Genomic DNA, 19,161 nt, shown 5'->3' on the forward strand with positions numbered 1-19,161 from the left:
GCCAGTAGTACTAGAGAAACACTCGACTCTAGGCCTTAAAATACCTACCGACTTACTAGAGATACTCACTTTAGAGGGCGTATATATATATACCTAAGATCGTAAGCTGGTATAGCGATTTATTAATATTGTTAAGCGTTATCCCTGCCTATAGAAAGATGAGGGCTAGATTGTCTAGGATAAAGAGGATATAATATAAGTACCTCTTATAGAAGGCTAGTAGCATTAGAAGATCTATATCCGCTAATACCCTCTAAGCGTTTACGATTATAAAGTTCTTAACGCTACTTTCGACGAACTATATCGACAAAAGCGCTTTGAGTAGGCTATAAAGGCTACTCCTTTTATATACCTAGTTTTCGTTGTTTAGTATACCTCTTGTAGTAAAATCAAAGGCTATATAGTTATCGATTTACATGCTTTTAACAAGGTTATAGTACCTAACAACTATCCTTTGCTACTATAGTTGGACATTATTATATGCCTATAAGGTAAGAAGTTTATTACTACGATCAACGCTATATCCTTCTTCTACTAATTTGATATATATCCTCTATATTGCAATTGCTTTACCCTAATTAGCCTTTGTAGATTGGAATAGCCGAAAGTATATCTGATAGGCTACTGCAATACTCCTATATATATCTAGCGCTTTATAGATCAGTTGCTTCGCCTTTACGCCTCTTTCGCCTATATATTTATCAACGATATTATTATCTTTAGCGATACTATAGATAAGTATACTAAGTACCTAGAAACTATCTTTAGCTTGTTCAAGAAGAAGAATATCTCTATTGTACTAGCTAAGTTATATATTGTATACCCTAGCGTAGAGCTACTTAGTTTCTATATCGATAGATTTAGACTAATTAATATAGAGTACTATATCGCTACCTTTAGGAACTTCGCCTTTCTAAATAACTTGAAGGCTCTAGAGTAGTATATTAGTATATTAGGATTTCTATACTATTTAATCCTATACTATATATAGCTTATCGAGCCTCTCTAGAATTATAAAACTGCTTTGTTTACAAAAGGCTAAGCTACTAGCTAGATATAAAATAGAAACCCTAGTAAGCGTGCTACCTATTGCGCTAAGACCTCCTTCGAACCTATACCTACTAAGAAAGCCTCCTTCGAAGCTATTTAGAATACTATCTATAAGCTAGACCTAACTATCTTAGTCTACTTCGACCCTAATAAGACTCTTTTCTTATAAATCGATAGATGTCTAGAGTATAGCTTTAGCGTTATAGTGTTCTACCTCGCTAATGGTTATAAGTAGAAGCCTAGGACTGTTATCTCGTCGACTTAGGTTTGGCCTATTATATTCCTAAGCTAGTACCTTACGAAGGAGGAACTCTAGTATAGGCCTTCCGAATAGGAAGTTGCTTACCTTGTTTAGGTAGTTAAGAAGCTATATACTATAATCTATTCGTTATATAAGCCTATCGTCGTCCTTATAGATTATACTTCTATAAAAGGTATTGTCAACTAGACTATTTTAGATATATCATCTACTAAGTAAGCTAATCGTAGGCTTATTAACGCCTCTATTTACCTCTTATAGTATAACTTGGAGATCTATCACCTTTTAGGCTGCTTAAACCTAGTACTTGATCTGTTTAGCCGTTTAAAAGCTCTATAGGATAATTTGAACTATAAGAATAGCTTCGGTAACAACGATATAGTCCTTAACAATATCTAGTTCGCCTTTATAAAAACGAAGCTAGATAACAACCTCAAGCTCGCTTTATAGCTATATACTCTTATAACGCTAAGTACGCTACTATTATTAAAGATCTTACTATCGAATTAGCTATTAAAGGCAATAGTAAGGTTTTCTTTTAGCCTAGCCTCCTATTTATCCTTATAGATAGCCTTCTCTATAACATTTGACCTAATGGATTACGCTTACTCTATATACCTTACAATATAATTTAGACTATCTTAGAAGCTACCTATAATAAGAAGCACCACTTTAGCATTGAGCGAATGTTATACGACTTACAAGGTATATCAATAGCCTATAAAACCTATAACATTAAGAAGTATATTAAACTATACCTAAAATACTAAGTTAATACGATAGATCGTTGCTCTGAACTAGGCAACTATTAACCGATTCGACTATCTAATACTTTGCTAATATATATTATTACTATCGATTTTATTCTAGGCCTACTAAAGGTCTTAGCTACTAGTTCGCCTTGGTAGCTCCTAAACTACGACTACTTCGATAGCTTGCTTATAGTATTTTATAAGTTATTGAAGTATACCTTCTTTATTTTAGGTAATTCTAGCTATTTAGCTTAAGAATAGAGGTATATTCTAATTTGCTAACTGCTTCTTAGCGACTAAGGTATACCTATTGCAATTATCTCCAACTATAATTATAAGTTTACTTCTAACCTTTAGTAAAGCATTTAGAAGGCTTTAGGCACTAAATTGCTAATAATAATATTCTACTACCTATAAGTGGATAGCCTTTTAGAGTATAAGAACTAGACTATAGAAATTACAATCTACTTCTATATATTTAAACACTTTAAAGGCAATTAGCTAGATGTTATTATACCTCTATAATAGTACCTTAACAACGCTTATATTAAAGCTATTAAATCTTTGTCTTATAAGCAACTCTTTAGCTTTAAGCTTCTTAGACCGCTAGAAGCTCTTACCAATTAGGCTACTACTAAGCCAGCTACTATTCTAGCTTTGTAAAATACTTTGCGTTAAGATGCTTAATTGAGTATAGACTTCGTAGTAATATACGCTAAGCGCTATTATAATAGTAAACATTGTAATATTGAGTTCAATATAGGCGACAAGGTTTATTTACGTCTATACTATAGTTACTATCTCCTAGGTAACCTGCCCTAGAAGTATTTATAATAGTACGCTAGGCCTTTTCTAATCAAGCGTTGCGTTAGGCGCTTAGTATATAAACTAGATCTCCTAGCTAATATAGGTATCTACCTAGTTATTTTTATTGCTTACCTTCGCCTAGCCCTTTAGGAAGAGAATCTATTTGGCTATAATACGCTGCCTCCTAGCCTAATTGTCGACTCTCAATCAGACTGCTCCTCTAATAACAACGAATTAGGTAATAAATATAAGGTTGATATAATCCTTGACTATAAGGTTATATACAAAGGCCTTAAATATCTAATTAAATGGACTGGCTATAGCTAAGAAGAGAGCGTTTAAAAGACTATATACGAGCTACGCTATATATAGCGCCTAATTAACGAATACTAGGCTTGCAAAGGCGATTATCTAGATCGCCTAGTCTCTTAGGAAGAGCCTCCTACACCTGATCAAGCACCTCAACTAGCCTATAAGCGCGGCTAGCCTTACAAGAACCCTGTTCTCGCCAACGATAATAAGATACGAAAGAAGTCAGTTGATCGCTATCTAGATCAATCTGGTACTGCGCTTCCAGCCCTACGTCGTAGTACTCGATTGAAGGGTATTTGACAATATAGAGGATCTAGATAGGTAAGGCAATGAGGGCATTACTATTTTTTCCTATAGGCCTAGACTTGATATAGGGTAGGAGGAATAGGGGGGTTATATAACCTATATATCTATATACGTAGATTAGATAAGAGTGCTCTACGCCCTGCGTTGTAGACTTTGCAACGCTAGGCCCATTTGGGCAGGCGGTGTATATATATATGTTCTGCCTTGCAGGCATATATTTCTTAGCGTACCACCGCCTAGATCTTCGATCTACCATCATTATCAATCTACATCTTGTTATTCTACGCATCTATAGCACTTCTCTACATCAATACACTTATATATAACCTCGTTATTAGAATATACCTTAATGCTCTAATTGGCTTTAGCCTATATAGAGCCGAACCACTTCTTAATTAAGGCGTCTAGCAAGCTATCAACAATAGCCTTCCCTTGTTTAATCTAGCTCGCCTACTCGCCTATCTCTTAAACAGTGATAGGAAGGTAGATGTTATCGCTATTCGCCTAGTAACAAAACTAGAGCTATATATCTATATCTTTACAGTAGTTACAATAGTATATACCTAGGCTATAGCGCTATTTCTCGCTTAGTTAGTGGAAATACGCCTTATCTAGCTCCTAGGGGTTATATTCTTATACCTCGTTTAGCATTGTATTTATAGGCGTCTTATATATTATTGTCAACCTCCTATTCTAGCTAATAGGCGTAGCTAATATAGCAAAGTGTATAGATTGACTAGCATTGGCTAGTACTATAGCGTTGTAATCGAATAGCTAACAAGTGGGTATAGGCGTAGAAGGCAAGGGCGTAGAAGCCGCTAAGGATCTTGCCTACGATAGTTTAGTAAATTCAAATTTATACTAGATATTAATAGAATAGTCCTTCGCTAGTTAGCTTAGCAACGCCTTTATTAGCCGATTAGTAGCAATGAACATTAGGTATATTGATAGATAATCCGCTCTCCTAGAATTCGACTAAACCTTCGAGTTAGCTCTTGAACTAAGGTAGGCTATAGCACTAGCTACGACGGTAGTATATATAAGTTCTATTTCAATTCTACTTTGTTGAACATTGCTAACAACTTCGTTGTATAGACTGTATATAGTATTTTAGATCTTTAGCCTTAAATCGTTGCTAATCCTCCTTTTATCGACCTCGCTTTGTTTAATATATTCTATAGCTACTTTACAATAATAGTTCTACTTCTATAGGAGTAGTAGTAGCGTTTAAAGACCTTAATAAAAAGGTATAGGAAAGAATCTAACGATATAAACGATATTAACGACGATAATACTAGGTAAAGTAGGTCTATTAGAGAGCGTATTACTTTAATAGCGAGGCGATTATAAAATATAAGCTAGTAGTATAGCATCTAATATAGGCAAGCGAGAGTAGCCTTTAGTTCAAGCCTATAATTATATTAGCAATAGCTATATATTTAGCAATTAAGAATATACTAGTAGTAGCGATAAAGCGAATATATTGATATTAGTATCCTTCTTTTATAAGCGACTTTAAAAGTATTCTACAATATCGATATTAGTATCCTCTTTTTATAAGTAGCCTTAGGTATACTCTATAGTATTAGAACCTTTCTTTAAATTAGCTATCTTAATTAGTTTAGATAGCAGTAGCTAGAAACACTATACTTAACGATCTAGTCAACCCTAGGATATAGAACGCGATTTCAAATGTACTAGGGGCTTTAAACAAAAGCTAGACTTCGATTAAAGGCATAAGCGAATAGTAGATATACCTATTTTACAAGACTTCGACATATTATACGCCTAGCGACGTTAGATCAGTGGTTTAGACGTAGAAGGTTCAGTAGAGGTAGCGACTAGGGCAGTAGCAAGGGTAGTAGTAGGAGCTTTAGTAGTAGCGGCGATAGTGGCTTTAGCGGTATAGCGCAATACGATCTTGATCCGCTTATTGCCGGTAGACGTTGCTACGGCTAAGGCGGTGGTAGTAGCAGCTTTAGTAGTACAGTACGATACGATCTTGATCTACCTAGCGGCTTTAAGGGGTTTAGAAGGTTTAAAAGCTTTGTAAGCTAGGTAGATACTATAGCGAGAAAGATCTAGTACCTTACTTCCTTATATAGGTATACGACTATACTTTGAAGGTATTATCGAGAATCGTACTAGGCTATATAGAGGGTAAACGCAATAGATTATATACTGTAGATCGCCTAGGCGCCTAAGAATAGAAGTAGGAGGTCGTAGAATAGGCTTAGCAACGCTAGGCTAGCTAAGAGGCATCGAGGGTATAATACTAAGGAATTCTATAGCGGCGCCTTCGTTGGTAGTTCTAGCAACATATCTATAGCTTTAGGAAGCCTAGAAGATGGCGGTAAGCCTTTAAATTGCGTAGAAAGGCTAGGAATAAGTCGGTGGCTAGGGTTTAGGGGTAAGTGCTAGCTCGTAGCACCCAAGATCTAATTGAACGCTAGCTAACTAAGCTAGAATACGCTATAGAGCTTCAATAAGTATATAAAAACACTAGAAAATGGCCATTTGGGCCGTTTTTTTGCAATATCTACAGCTTCAATACTGATGGCGATGATAGCACTGCGTTGTATACTGCGGCAAACTGGGTGTGCGGTGTAGCCATTTGGACCCACTTTCGCCTGGTGCTTGCAAACGACAACGAGTTATTCCGGGCCTCGCTCGAGTGCTAAGCGGTTCCGACGATGGCTTGGACACGGCTAGACGGATCTGGCCATTCATGCGGCTTCACCGTAGGTTAACTATGGGACTTCGAAAAACTCGATGTTTTCGCCGATTCGAGCTCTCCGCGCCTCCACGCCGAGTAAAAATGCGCGCCGAAACAACCACTTCTTGACAAGGGTGCAATAAGACAAGGTTTATTTATTAGCCGCCAAAGTGGTTAGGTAACGTTCTTTCATTCCATACCCACCCAACGGTTTACATGCGATTCGTAGCCAGCCCTAGTCCTTGGGAAGGCATGCAAAAAGAACGAACGCTTCGCTGCAATTTGGAGCTCCACCCAACCAGCTAGCTACAAGGAGGAGCAGGCGGCCCGAGCCATCGCTAGCCGTAGCCGAGTCCGAGCCAGGAAAAGACCGAGCGAGGTCGGAGTCTCCGGCGGCATGCGCCATACTGTAAGTAAGGGGCCTTTGCTGCGGCCGGTCGTCAGCTCCAGGGAGCGTTAACGGGTTACAGGTGGCTCTGTCGGCGGCTGCGCTTCACACTTACTGGAGAAGACCGAGGAGTGTGGCAGAGCCACACGGTCTTGTTGATGAATAGATGATCATTTTCGTTTCGGAGCTGCAAGGGGACAGAGGAAACTGGATGACTTACATCAAGCCCCGTGACGACAGAATAGCCGCTTGGAGGGACTTATGTCAATGAATTGGAATCCACAGAATCAACCAAACGGGGCACAGAATCCGGCGTTAGTGCTGTTCGTTGCCTTTCACTGGGCAGTTTGTATGTCTGATCAATGAGTGTTTGGAGGCCAGCGGCCAGGTATCCGTCACCACAAGGGGATCCGTCAGTAGGAAAAACATCGCATCCCTCTATAATAGTTGCCCAGCAACTTCGGCAGCTGGCTAGGGGCTGGTCTCCTGTGCTTGATTCAGCTGCCACAAAAGAAGCTTCTTTGCGCCCGCTTTAGAGTTGCGGTAAACCAAATTAGATGGACACGGACTACTAATTGAGGCCTCCATTAAAGCTCTTGATGTGTACTATATCGCGGCACAGTGAGAAATGATTCCGATAACAATGATACGTGACCACAGTAGGGGATTTTGAAGGAGATGTGTGCTCGCCGGAGACAGAAGGCATCTGGCATCTATAGGATGTTCTTTGCATCGCAAGACACCCGAGACTCAGTGTGCAAAAACATTTCAAACAATCGAAACAATTATATCAAGGAGCAAAACATCTGTATGTAAGATACAATAGGGTTTCTGGCTTACTGAATCAGTTAGGGTAGAAAACGATTGCTATCTTCTTTCCCCTCATACTGTCCGAGTTGACGGAGGGCACACACCTCGGTGAAGCGATTGAATCCGGGGCATACGGTCCCCCTGGGGTTATGGCTAAAGAGGTCCCGCCAAGACTAATTTCGGAGACTGCCGCTTACAAGTATTTACAATCGCCACGGGGTAAGCAGGGCCGCGACGGGGCCTCGACGACTTCGAGCAACATCAACAACGAACAATCGCAAAGACTCGTTGCAACAACTTTACGAAACCTCAACCAAATCGAAAAAAAAGAAAACGAAGTTAACCCTCACCCTAACCTTGACCCTTACCCTAACTATAACCCTCACCCTAACCAGCGGGGGGCTAGCGCCGCCCCCCGTACCCCCAGCGAACTAACCCGTGGCTAACCCGTGGCGATAGTGCAAACCCCTTGGCGGTCTTGGCGGGGTACTGACGCTGTAAAAACATTGCCGACAATTGGCCGAAATTAGTCTTGGCGGGACCTCTTTAGCCATCAGCCCCCCTGGGCCCGCTCACATAAGGTAACCAAGGCGCACCTGTCGCCGCATTAGTAATTGGCACTCTCCGCCCAACGGTCATCCCTTGTATTCCGTACTCATTTTCGACCTTCTCGTTCCTCTTCCCTATGATCACCCTCCATCTTCCTAAAGACGCCGCCGTCCCATGACCGCCCCGTCTTAAATTTTATATGGTCCTTCGTACGACACATTCGCCTCTCTTTGCAGCAATCTACCTCGCGCTCTGCTATTTCATGTCTTGCTGTTGGCAACTTGACTAACGATCATCAAATGCTCGAGGAACGGAACGCTGAAGAGGCAAAAGGAAGTCGAAGGAGTGTGAATTCGGACTTGGAGAGAGCCGTGGGCTGAGCGGGACCAAGGAGGGATTGTTTCGTTACTGCCCCCAACGCAGTGACGAAAACCAGCGAGTCAACCAGCAGCAGTTACTCGCTCTCAATTCCCATTTTCCGAACCTCTAGCACGACAACCATCGGAGGTTTCGAGGCACTGCCGCTTCGAGGTCCGCTTGATTGCACGCTTCGGCGGACTGGCCATGTTCATCACGTTACGAAATTCAGCCGGCCGGGATGAAGCTGGCGGCGGGATGGAGCAAGTTGCGCGACGCAACGCAGGTCCTGGAGTTTCCAGAGACCGCGCCCATCTCGCCCGCCGCCCGGCTTGTGTCGCCTGCCAGACCAAGAAGGTAGAGGTGCCCCTACTGCCCCAGTTTGCGCACCGAACCGCCTCCCGATCAGCTAACCGTCGCCTCCTCGGCACCTTCCTAGCTCCGGTGCACTGGCAGTCTCCGCAGATGTGACCGGTGCCGTGCCAGGGGGGTCGAATGCGTGCCCGCGCCGAGTTCCCGACGCAAGCGCTCGTCGCAGCCGAGCAGCTCGTCAAGGCCCGCCTTGGAAAAGCTTGGCGATGCGCCTCCCGAGCTGGTTGACCCTGTGCGATCATCCCATTCTGGCGATGTGTTTCCAGCGGACGGGTCAGATCTCCGTTCATCCAAGCCGCCTCAGCCGCCCGGCAGCACCGCCCTGGGGACCTCTGCCGGTGCTGATCTGCTTGGCGGCGATTCCTTCGGCTGTGGGTTCGCATTGGAGGATCCGGGTGACGAGGACTGGGCAGCGGGCCACACGGATACCGCGCCGGTGGGCGTGGCCGACCGCCTCCACATTGAGGGGGATGAGCTTGTCGAGGCTCAATCCGGCATAGGCATCACCAACAGCGGAGGCCGCGACATACATCAGCTGAACGAGTCACCCGAGGACGCCTTGGGCTCCTCCACATCCACTGCTGCAGCCCAATCTAGTGCGCTCTCGGGCGTGACGCCTCCGCCGAATGCAAACCGAACCAGTTCAGCGTCATGCTCCTGCCTAGGCGACCTGGTCCGCGTCGTGCAGCAGCTCGACGACGACGAGTTCCGCCTCAAGACCATGTCACTGGACCAGGTGCTGCAGCTGCAGAAGTGGCTCGTCTTCCAGTGCTGCAGGCCCCTCGACTGCCCGGACTGTCTCGATCTCCCCACCGTCCACACGGTGCAGCTCATCATCTGCGAGCGGCTGACTGAGATGTTCGAATGCATCCATCTGCGCATTAAGAGGACGGGCGCCATCTTGAGCGGACGCCTGCCGAGCAGCGACCCCAGCAGCGCCCAACCAACGCCGTCTCCGGACTCGCATACTGCTTCTGCTTCCGCATTGTCTGACCATTCCCACGACCCCGTTCCGCCCGTTCCACCACCGCCGCCACCACCATCAGCCTCGGCAGCGGCGGCGCGGGCGGCGTTTGGCTCCAAGCCCCTGCCAGCCCAGCTCTTCTGCGGTCTGTCCGGGCGCGCAGCCAACAGGGCCCTGTGCAGCCCGCTGATGTTCTCGGACGAGCTGCGGGCCCAGTACTCGGACGAGGAGCAGGCGCACATGATCCGCGTGCTCCTGAGGCTGCAGGTCAAGTACTTCCAGAAACTGCTGCTGCGAGTCGAGAGCACGCGCCAGGTCGCGGAGAGCCGAGCGCGCCGGTCGAGGGTGCAGTCCATGATGGCGCGCCTCGCCCAGGCGGCCGCGGATATCGAGGTCGCCTTGCGCGTCGTCTTTCAGGCCTTGTCCGCCGGCGGCGGGCAGTAGCTGATTACCTAGCGGGAGAGGAGGTCTGAGCCGTCAATTTGTTGGTAAATCGGTAACTAACTAATTCCAATATCTGTACCGCCGAGCAGTAGTCCCGGCGCCCTCACTTTCCTCCTTCACAGCATCCCGGCGGCGAATTCCAGATCGCACCACAAATCAAGCACCTTAAACAGTACATGGCGACACAATGAGAGCTCAGCCCCATCTGGCACCCCCTCTCCTGGCCTGAAAGGGGAACGCAGGCACTGTGCAGGACATTCTCAGGTCACCAACGTCTTCAACCCCGGGTCACCTCGAACAAAACACTGCCGAAAACGTCAACACAACAGCTGGCCGGAATAGGAAACATCAGGTATGCTCGAAGAGTGCACCCTGATTACGAATACATTCAAACTTCCAGGGACTCCGAAAGTGGAAATTCTCTCGGAGATCCAATCTTGGTTAGCGCGGTGACTGAATGACTCTCTGAATTATCAACTCATGAAGCTTCAACTGTTCCCAAATAGGAAATCCTCAAGAACAAACATGAGGGTCATCCTGCCTGCCTTCTCGGGCCGTCCTGGATGTCGTGGGGGCACCACCTTCAAGCGGGTACTGTGCGTGGCCTTCTCTAAACGCTGCTTGTTTGATGTAAGCAATGATTGCCCATTTGGGAAGTTGTATTGGCGCAAACTCCTCTGCCAGGAGGTTACTTGGACGTCGACCTTACATGCCTTGGGTAAGGTATTCTCGCTCACGAACCGATGCTCAGAACCGATTATCAAGCCTAATTTGCCAGGGAAGTTGAGCATTGAGGCAGACGAGATATGAGAGGCTTTATGTAATCCGAACTTGTCCCATTGCCAGATTCGCCGAGTGCTACCCCTGATCTGTGCTGTTTCTTAAAGACACGCACTCATGGTTATAGACTGATTGCACGTCTCGAGAGTCTCACGTCGGCTAGATCGCCTCTGGCACCAGGATTTCAGATCAGCAACCCAAGTGCCGACCCTTTTTCTTTTCACAGGCCTTCTCATACCAGCCCAGTCTCCATTCCCCTTCTAACCGAATCATCTTCCGCCTATCCAAGGTACCGTCTTCGACAGAAACAAACTCCTCGCTCCAAGAGAATCTCTCCCTCCCCCCGTGTCCGCCCGCCAAGCCATGTCATCCGGAGCGACGTCCATCACGGAGAAGAAGCCCGCCGATCCCGCGGTCGACGAGCTCTTCGCAGTAAACGGCCGCGGCTTGGATTCCAACCTTGAAGCCGCCAACCTGCCAGCAGACACGGGGAATGCGACAGCCGAAACGGAACCAGACGCATCCCCGAGGAAAATTCACGGCGTTCTGGTGAGGCTTACCGTGAAGACACGAGTGACACGTGCATTCGTGGTCGTTGAACAGTGCCTCTTGCTGACCTTGACCGACACTCACGCAGTGGGCTCTGGTTGTTCTGGCTATCTTGTCCAGCATTTTCCTGTATTCCCTCGACAACACCGTCGTGGCCGACATCACGCCGACCGCGGTCAATACGTTCGGCGATGTGCTGAAGCTGCCATGGCTGTCCGTCGGGTATGTTTCCCCCTTCGCTTCTCGCTTCTGCGTTTTTCAGTTCTCCTTGTTTGCTATCACCATCCCCTTCCCTGATCCACATGGATAACCTTGCCCACCGTCAACAACAGGTTTCTGCTCGGCGGCACCGGGGTCGTGCTCCCGTTTGGCAAGCTGTACGCCTTGTTCGACGCCAAATGGCTGTACATCCTCTCGTCCGCGCTCTTCAACGTCGGCTCGGCCCTCTGCGGCGCCGCGCCCAACATGGACGCCCTCATCGTCGGCCGCGTGCTCGCCGGCATGGGCGGCAACGGCATGTACCTCGGCGTCATGACGCTGCTGTCCGTCAACACCTCCGACCGCGAGCGGCCGGGCTACCTCAGCTTCGTCGGCTTGGTCTGGGGCTTCGGCACCGTCCTGGGCCCCGTCATCGGCGGTGCCTTCGTCGAATCGTCCGCCACCTGGCGGTGGGCTTTCTACATCAACCTCTGCGTTGCCGGTCTGTTCGCCCCCGTGTATCTTTTTCTGATCCCGTCCTTCAAGCCGCGCCGGGGCACCAAGTCTCTGGCGCTGGTGCGCGAATTTGACATCGCGGGAACTATCCTGAGCATAGGGGCTATCACGTCTTTGATTATGGCCACCAACCTCGGCGGCGCGCTGTATGCCTGGGACAGCGGGCAGATCATCGCCCTCTTCGTCGTCTCGTTCGTCCTCTTCATCGTTTTCGGGCTCCAACAGACCTATGCCATCTTCACGAGCCCCGCCACGCGCCTCTTCCCCGTTCAGTTCATGCGCAACTGGAACGCGGTGCTCCTTTTCTGTCTCGCCGCCGCAGTCAACACGGCCGGGTTTGTCCCGATATATTACGTCCCGCTGTACTTCCAGTTTACCAGAGGCGACAGTGCCATCACTGCCGCAGTCCGGCTGCTCCCGCTGATCTTCGTTCTGAGCGCCACAATCCTCGCCAATGGCCACCTCATGTCGCGTTTCAGCTACTTCCAGCCGTGGTATATCTTCGGAAGCGTCCTCGCCTTGATCGGAGGCGTGCTCTTGTGTAATTATTGCCCCAAGCAGACGCCATCTCACTTTCCCCAAATGCTCTCCCTCCCTCTATGGACGGAGCTGACCAGCTTGCCCTGACAGCCCGTATCACCACCCAAACGCCGGCGGGCCAAATCTACGGCTTCGAGATCCTGGTGGGCATCGGCACCGGCTGCTTCATCCAGGCCGGCTACGCGGTCATCCAGGCGGTCACGCCGGCCGCGGAGATGGCGTACGCCATCAGTTTCATGATGCTGGCGCAGCTGGCCGGGATCGCGCTGGGGCTCGCCATCGCCGGCGCCGTCTTCGTCAACCGCGCGGTCGCCAACCTGGCCGCCGTCCTGCCGCCCGGCGCCTCGCGCGAGCAGCTCCAGCTCGCCGTCTCCGGCACCAGCGGCGCTTACCTCCGCTCGCTGTCGCCGGCCCTGCGCGCGGCCGCCACCGACGCCATCGTCGAGGCCCTCCGTAAGGTTTTCATCCCTGTCTACGTCGCTGCCGCGTTCTGCCTGCTGCTTTCTGTCTTGTTTACGGTGAGTGATCTCTCCACCTCTCTCTCTCTCGCTCGAAAGGAGCTTGCCCGCTGTATTGTTAGAATATGCCTATTAACGAACTCGGTCGACGGCAGCAACGGAAAATGTTCAAGGATATCGCGGCCATCGCGGCGTAAGGCTTAGGGAGCATAACCGCCTCTGTCGCGTATCTTCAGGAGGATCCTGATGGGAAGGCAATAAAGAAGGTAAAAAGCTTTGGATGCCGACAATACAACGCAAATTTCTTTGTCGACGAGTTTCAACTGAGTCCAGATACACACCCTCGACTCCTCAACTGTGTTAGTATCAGATATCTTTGCAAATCAGCTCAGTACAGCATCAGGACACCGTGGGTCTCTCTGCCAACGTAACTGCTTAGCGGTTGAGAGACCTGGAAAGAGGGGAGAGAGGTGAATGTCGACGCTGGACCCCCGATACTTGGCTGGCGTCGAGACGAACTTCTCCAGCGGAATAACCGAGGCTGGCAGCTGGGAGCTTGATTAGCCTGCAGTTTGGCTGGTTGTATGCGAGCAGAGGCCGATCACGGTCGAAACAGTAGGGTGGGATGACGGCATAATAGAGAAGGAAGCGTCCAGACCTCAACGATACGCCAACGGCATGACGTCTAATGGAAGTTTCGAGTTGTTGCAATTGACTGTTCCGAGTACTCTGTGCTCGTCGTTGCTCCAAAGCACCCAGCAGACTCCCGCTTTGATTGCATCAATGCCCAATAGCAGTTTTCTACTCTAGCAGGCCGATCGATTGAATAGCGATAAAACGCACGGGCCTTGAAAAATTAAGTCAGGTAAACTAACGGGGGGTAGGGGGAACTATCCATAACCTCCAGCCTCCATCCTCCATCGCTGTCAACCCACCCCTGAATTAACAGATTCGACATCAGTAGGCTCATCGCCCTCAATATAAGTTTGGGGAGTGATTGGCCATTTCGCTACAAATATTGCACGGTGTTGAGCTTCAGTAGCCGGGAGGGTGTCATTCGACGCCGCCTGGCAAGCAATGCAGGCAGTCACGGGGGCGCGAGCGACGCGGGAACGCGACTTAACACCAAGGACGCGATATCTGGATCTATTGCCGTATTCGGATGAACTGGATGTCTTGGCATGCAGGCAAGTCTGGGTTTGCAACTGTACGCAGTACATAGTGTACACGGGCTTGCTAGTTGATATGTCTGGTGGGCCGTGTACCAGATTTTGGTTCAAGTCAAAGGTCGCGGTCAAAGGGCCTGACTTGCCTGGCTGCCTTGGTGGGCAGTCCGCTGGGCATCTTTGGAGCCCCGACGAGTGTACACTAGCCACCCGTTTTAAGCGCCGGGATATTTTGTGCCCAATAGGCCGCGGCAGTTTGGCTTTTTCATGCAAGCTTGCCGTGCTCTTCTCAGCTGGTTGGTCGGCAGGGGCCGCATGTCGAGAAGCGGCAGGTTGGTTGGCCTGCCATTTGACAAAAAAGGCCCAGGCGGCGCATTGGGCAGGAACAAACACAAGTAATCCCAACTGCAATCGGACGGCGGCGATGGGAAAGCCACACGGAAGGAACTTGTCTCCGGCTTCTTCCAGCGGCTAGCCGCGGAGCTCGTCCTTCAGACCAGATTTCAGGTTTGCCGCGAGGAAAGGCAGAACGCGGGAAGGGAGGGTGCAAGATGACTCACAGGCGAGGCTGGCGACTGAAGGCGGGAAGCTCGGGCGTTGCGGTTGGACAGGCTCGAGCCACACGGGCCACAGAGCTGCACGGGGCAACAATGCCATTTCCGCCCCTGCCCGGTACCGGTACATGACCGAGAGCGGCGCCAGAGGCCCCTTTTTGCCCCTGACAAACTCGTCAAGGTTGCCTCGCACCCGGCCCGAGAGACAACAGCATGCCAGAGGAGAGGAAGAGGCGCTCTCCGTGCTTCTGCTGCGATGACGGCGACGGGTCACCCCTGCTTACACGCCCGCCGACAATCGGGATGGTCGACGAGCTAGGTTCACAGGTCAAACAGCGCAGTTGAGGCAAGGCCGGGGACGGGTGTTGTTGCTTCCGCCACCTTTCCATGAAGCTTTGTTGGGGCCCCAAACACGTCGAGCGCCAGAACGAGGCTGTGTCCGGCATCGAGCACGATTTTCGAGCCGCCACAGGAATTCGCATCAATCGTAACTAGATTCCTGCTCTTGTCGGCGTTTTTGCAGAACGTCAACACCGGACATGTGTGTTTTGTTGTCGAAACATCCTTCGCAGTGTTGGTTTCCCAGCTGCGGCATCGGAATGCAGAATGAAGTGTGGAAGCCAGCCGCCTCAGGCGCGCATCAGTGCCGTGAGATGACGCGTCATTCCGACACAAGTGGCATAACATCGTGGCTAGAATATCGTGGACGAGGTCGCACTTTTTGAAGTAGGCTTCGGCTCGCTGTGCAACAGCAGTAGGGGAAGAGCTTCAAGTACGAGACTCGAGATGTTGTAGGCATGAGCTGGCACATGAAAACGATTGCAATGCGGCGACGTGGTTCGGTCGCTGGTCGTGGAAACAGTTTTATCATTTATTCAGTCTCGCCGTAGTGTAGTTATCGTTGAGCTGTGAACCTCGTCCGGTGCGTCCGGTGGACAGGTAGCATCGCTTGACTCGGAGTGGCGATCGCAATCCAACGACAAGTACAGCGTGGTATGGGAAGCGCAAACTCGCAGACTCGCAGCGAAAACCCATTCCGTTGGCGCTACACAGCAGTTGGTTCAGTGAGTGCGAGATAGCTTTTCTCTTCTTCGAAAACTGGAAGGCGGTCGGAGATGTAGTGTTCCGTTTGACGCTTTGGGCTTTCCAACAGCTCCCATTTCAGGAGCAAAGGGGGAGGGAAGCGTTTCAGGAGCGTGGCAACGGGCAAGGCAAGTTTGATCGAGAACGCGGATGGTTGGCTGGTGGGGTTCGGAGATCCAACAAGCTGGCCGCTTGCGTCTGCGCCGAGGTACCTGTACTTTTGGGCTGCTGCATGGATCACCCCTATGAGGACGGACGCGCCTGAGGTGGCTCTGGTTGGCCAAGCACAAGATAAAATTTCAGTCTCCGGGTTTCTGATTGGCCGCAGGCCAGCTTGCAACACATGAAAGACCAAGGGACCCACCGCCACATGATTAGCGTCGCTGCCTGAGGCGTGATTGCGCAATCCTGTGAAAATTATAAGAAGATGGTCGCCCCCCTCATTTGTTTTGAGGTCCCATTTTATGGAAGTCCCGACCGGCCGTTGCTTCCTGCGTCCGGCCACCACTTGCCCCCACACACACCCCCCCCTTCACCTCCATCGTCCTCACCCGGATCTGATCTCCACTTCTGACCGCGACATCATCGTCGGCCGTTGCAGTCATCTGCTTGACCGTCAACGGTTTTTCCTCAGCTGGTATCTGCGTCGTGTGGGCGCACCTCTCATTTAGAGTCGAAGTTAATCTGTCGACAGACGGGCGATCGTTCCCTCGTTTCTGGACTAGGGCTTGCCGCTCCTCCCGTCATTCGTGGCGCCCTTTGACCTCCAACGAACCCGGCGCCTGTCACCGTCGACTCATTAGTCGTCGAGGGCAATAAAAGATATCCGTTTGCACAAGTCACAGTGCACCTTGCTGTTCCATCCCGAACGATAAACCGTCCTGCCGTGCGTTGAAAGTGAGGGCAGTCGTCGCCTGCCCCGTGTGCCGTCGCATACCGTCTCAACCTTGAGCGAGCGGTGCTGTCGCCATTGCCGACGTCGACGAGACACCATCAGCACGTTGGTCTCACTGACAGCGCTTGCTGGAGAAATCCGATCAGGTCGTTGATCGAGAGATCACGACCACCTGGGAAGGTTCTCGCCGGTGGACAGCAGCCAAGGGGGACACATTCATTTGTTCTTCTCCCATATCCGGTATGCTCTCTCTTTCAAGTCTTTTCCATTTCTGCACACCCCGAGTGTTCGATTTCACGAGAGCGAGAATGGCTTTGTGTTCTCATGGCACGTGATCACGGACCATCACCGCCTCGAAAGATCAACACGCCGATAAGACCACGAACACGCCGATAAGACCACCCTCACCGATAAGCTGATAAATCAACTGGGGCACGATTTGTTTTGCTTACCCCTCCACCGATTTTCCATCGAGAATCTGAAATCTCCATCGCTACTTTGCGAGTGCATTTTGTTGTGCCTGTCGGCCAATTCGTTCTTGAGCCTCGATCTAACAGCTTGTCTGTCTGCAGCTCTGTTCGCGAACGCAAGAAAAAAACAAAAATCCCACAGTCGAGTCGCTTCGTCGACGTCTCAAGATGGAAGGCATCCACACTCACCCTTCCAACGCTGCGCAGGCCAAGGCCTTCACTGCGCCTGGCTCGCTGTCGTTCCCTGGCGGTGCCAATGAGATTGCGAGCACTACGGTGCCGACCAACGGTCCTGTGACCAACGGTGTTCCGCAGCAGGGCGTTCAACCCGCAAACGGTACTGGGGTGACTCCCGCGACCCCCGCTGCGACGCCTGGAGCTGGCCCTGCGGGGCCGAGTGGCATCACTCCCACGCTCCAGTAGGGAACCTCTCGAGTACTTGCGCACTGGGGCTGTGGGCTGACCCGTTCAGGAACATTGTCGCGACAGTCAACTTGGACTGCCGCCTTGACCTGAAGACGATTGCGCTGCATGCTCGCAATGCCGAGGTATGTGAGACTGTCGCTCGGGGTTTCTGTTCCCAATTTTGTCTTCGGCAGGCAACGCTGACATGACACAGTACAATCCCAAGCGTTTCGCTGCTGTCATCATGCGTATTCGCGAGCCCAAGACGACGGCCCTCATTTTTGCGAGCGGCAAGATGGTCGTGACTGGCGCCAAGTCGGAAGACGACTCCAAGCTTGCGTCGCGCAAGTACGCTCGCATCATCCAGAAGCTTGGCTTCAATGCCAAGTTTACCGACTTTAAGATCCAGAACATTGTCGGCTCCTGCGACATCAAGTTCCCGATCCGTCTGGAGGGTCTTGCTTCGAAGCACCACAACTTCAGCTCGTACGAGCCCGAGCTCTTCCCTGGACTTATCTACCGCATGATCAAGCCGAAGATCGTCCTCCTCATCTTTGTGAGCGGCAAGATCGTCCTGACGGGCGCCAAAGTTCGCGAGGAGATCTACCAGGCGTTTGAGATGATCTACCCCGTGCTGCAAGGTTTGTCGAAATACTTGTTGCATTTGTGTGTGCCGATTCGCCAGAGATGCTAACCACGGCTTTCCAGACTTCCGCAAGATTTGAGCTCTGCACTCGGCCAGCCTGAGGGGATCACTCCGCCCACCTCTCACCCAGAATTATCCGATTTCGGAATGTTAACGACTTGTACACTACACGCAACCCCCACCGGCCATGATTTCACGACAAAAGTCATTCCGACACACAAAAAAATATCCCGACCGGCATTGCACTCCAGCAAAGACTCGGAAGCTGGTGCCTCGGTCACCTGTATCATTTCGCGATGTGTTTCTCCGGTTTCATCACAGCATTGCACCGGCGTTCGGAAGGGTGGAGCGGAACATTAAACCAGGGTTTCCCGCGTTTCTCGCCTTTTGTTCCTTTTTCTCGCGGATGCGAGGCTGGCGCGCGCCTCGGGAAGTTACCCCATAGAGAGATTGCGCATCACGGCAGGTTGCGAGAAGCAACGTTTTTGCTGCCGTCTTAATGAGCCTGGCGGTTAACCGATCATTCGGTGCCGACCCTGCGGCCAAAGTGGGGATTCGACTGGGAATGGGGCGATGCAAGATGGGACAGGCGGTTATCACAGGCGGTTATCGTGGGAGATAACCGCATGCATGATTTTGAGTGGAGTTGGGATGGAAATTGTGAATCTGCGACTGCTCGCATTGGGGGAGATTCGGGATGCTTTCCGTCTTCTAGAAGAAAGCATCACCACCGACTTGCGGCAGACTTTCGCAGGGAAGGGTATCTGTCTGGGTTACAAAATCACACGGCACCTGCCGTGGGTACGGGGGTGTTC

The 19,161-nt window shown here is 50.0% G+C and overlaps 5 protein-coding genes across 5 annotated transcripts; 4 read left to right on the forward strand and 1 right to left on the reverse strand.

Moving 5' to 3' along the window:
• Positions 1–649: 649 nt before the first annotated feature.
• THITE_2038798 (uncharacterized protein) lies at positions 650–940 on the forward strand (the record flags this gene model as incomplete). The annotated part of the gene is made up of 1 exon (XM_003650563.1): positions 650–940. A coding segment is annotated over one exon (291 nt), but the record flags the coding sequence as incomplete, so codon positions are not given.
• A 7,380-nt stretch (positions 941–8,320) lies between these two features.
• Positions 8,321–10,491, forward strand: THITE_2110249 (uncharacterized protein). The gene is made up of 2 exons (XM_003650564.1): positions 8,321–8,663; positions 8,746–10,491. Exons 1-2 carry the CDS (start codon positions 8,565–8,567, stop codon positions 10,084–10,086), a joined length of 1,440 nt encoding a protein of 479 aa, XP_003650612.1. The 5' UTR covers positions 8,321–8,564; the 3' UTR covers positions 10,087–10,491.
• A 738-nt stretch (positions 10,492–11,229) lies between these two features.
• THITE_2042642 (uncharacterized protein) lies at positions 11,230–13,324 on the forward strand (the record flags this gene model as incomplete). The annotated part of the gene is made up of 5 exons (XM_003650565.1): positions 11,230–11,415; positions 11,504–11,637; positions 11,748–12,670; positions 12,760–13,187; positions 13,283–13,324. The coding sequence occupies 5 exons, from the start codon at positions 11,230–11,232 to the stop codon at positions 13,322–13,324; spliced, it is 1,713 nt and encodes a 570-aa protein (XP_003650613.1).
• Positions 13,325–13,702: 378 nt separating this feature from the next.
• On the reverse strand, positions 13,703–14,961 carry THITE_2110252 (uncharacterized protein). The gene has a single exon (XM_003650566.1). It carries the CDS (start codon positions 14,948–14,950, stop codon positions 14,765–14,767), a length of 186 nt encoding a protein of 61 aa, XP_003650614.1. The 5' UTR covers positions 14,951–14,961; the 3' UTR covers positions 13,703–14,764.
• Positions 14,962–17,028: 2,067 nt separating this feature from the next.
• Positions 17,029–18,447, forward strand: THITE_2110255 (uncharacterized protein). The gene is made up of 5 exons (XM_003650567.1): positions 17,029–17,065; positions 17,398–17,714; positions 17,768–17,843; positions 17,915–18,341; positions 18,409–18,447. The coding sequence occupies exons 2-5, from the start codon at positions 17,464–17,466 to the stop codon at positions 18,423–18,425; spliced, it is 771 nt and encodes a 256-aa protein (XP_003650615.1). The 5' UTR covers positions 17,029–17,065; positions 17,398–17,463; the 3' UTR covers positions 18,426–18,447.
• The last annotated feature ends 714 nt before the right edge of the window (positions 18,448–19,161 follow it).

Source organism: Thermothielavioides terrestris, chromosome 1, assembly GCF_000226115.1.
Source record: "Thermothielavioides terrestris NRRL 8126 chromosome 1, complete sequence".
Taxonomy (NCBI): domain Eukaryota; kingdom Fungi; phylum Ascomycota; class Sordariomycetes; order Sordariales; family Chaetomiaceae; genus Thermothielavioides; species Thermothielavioides terrestris.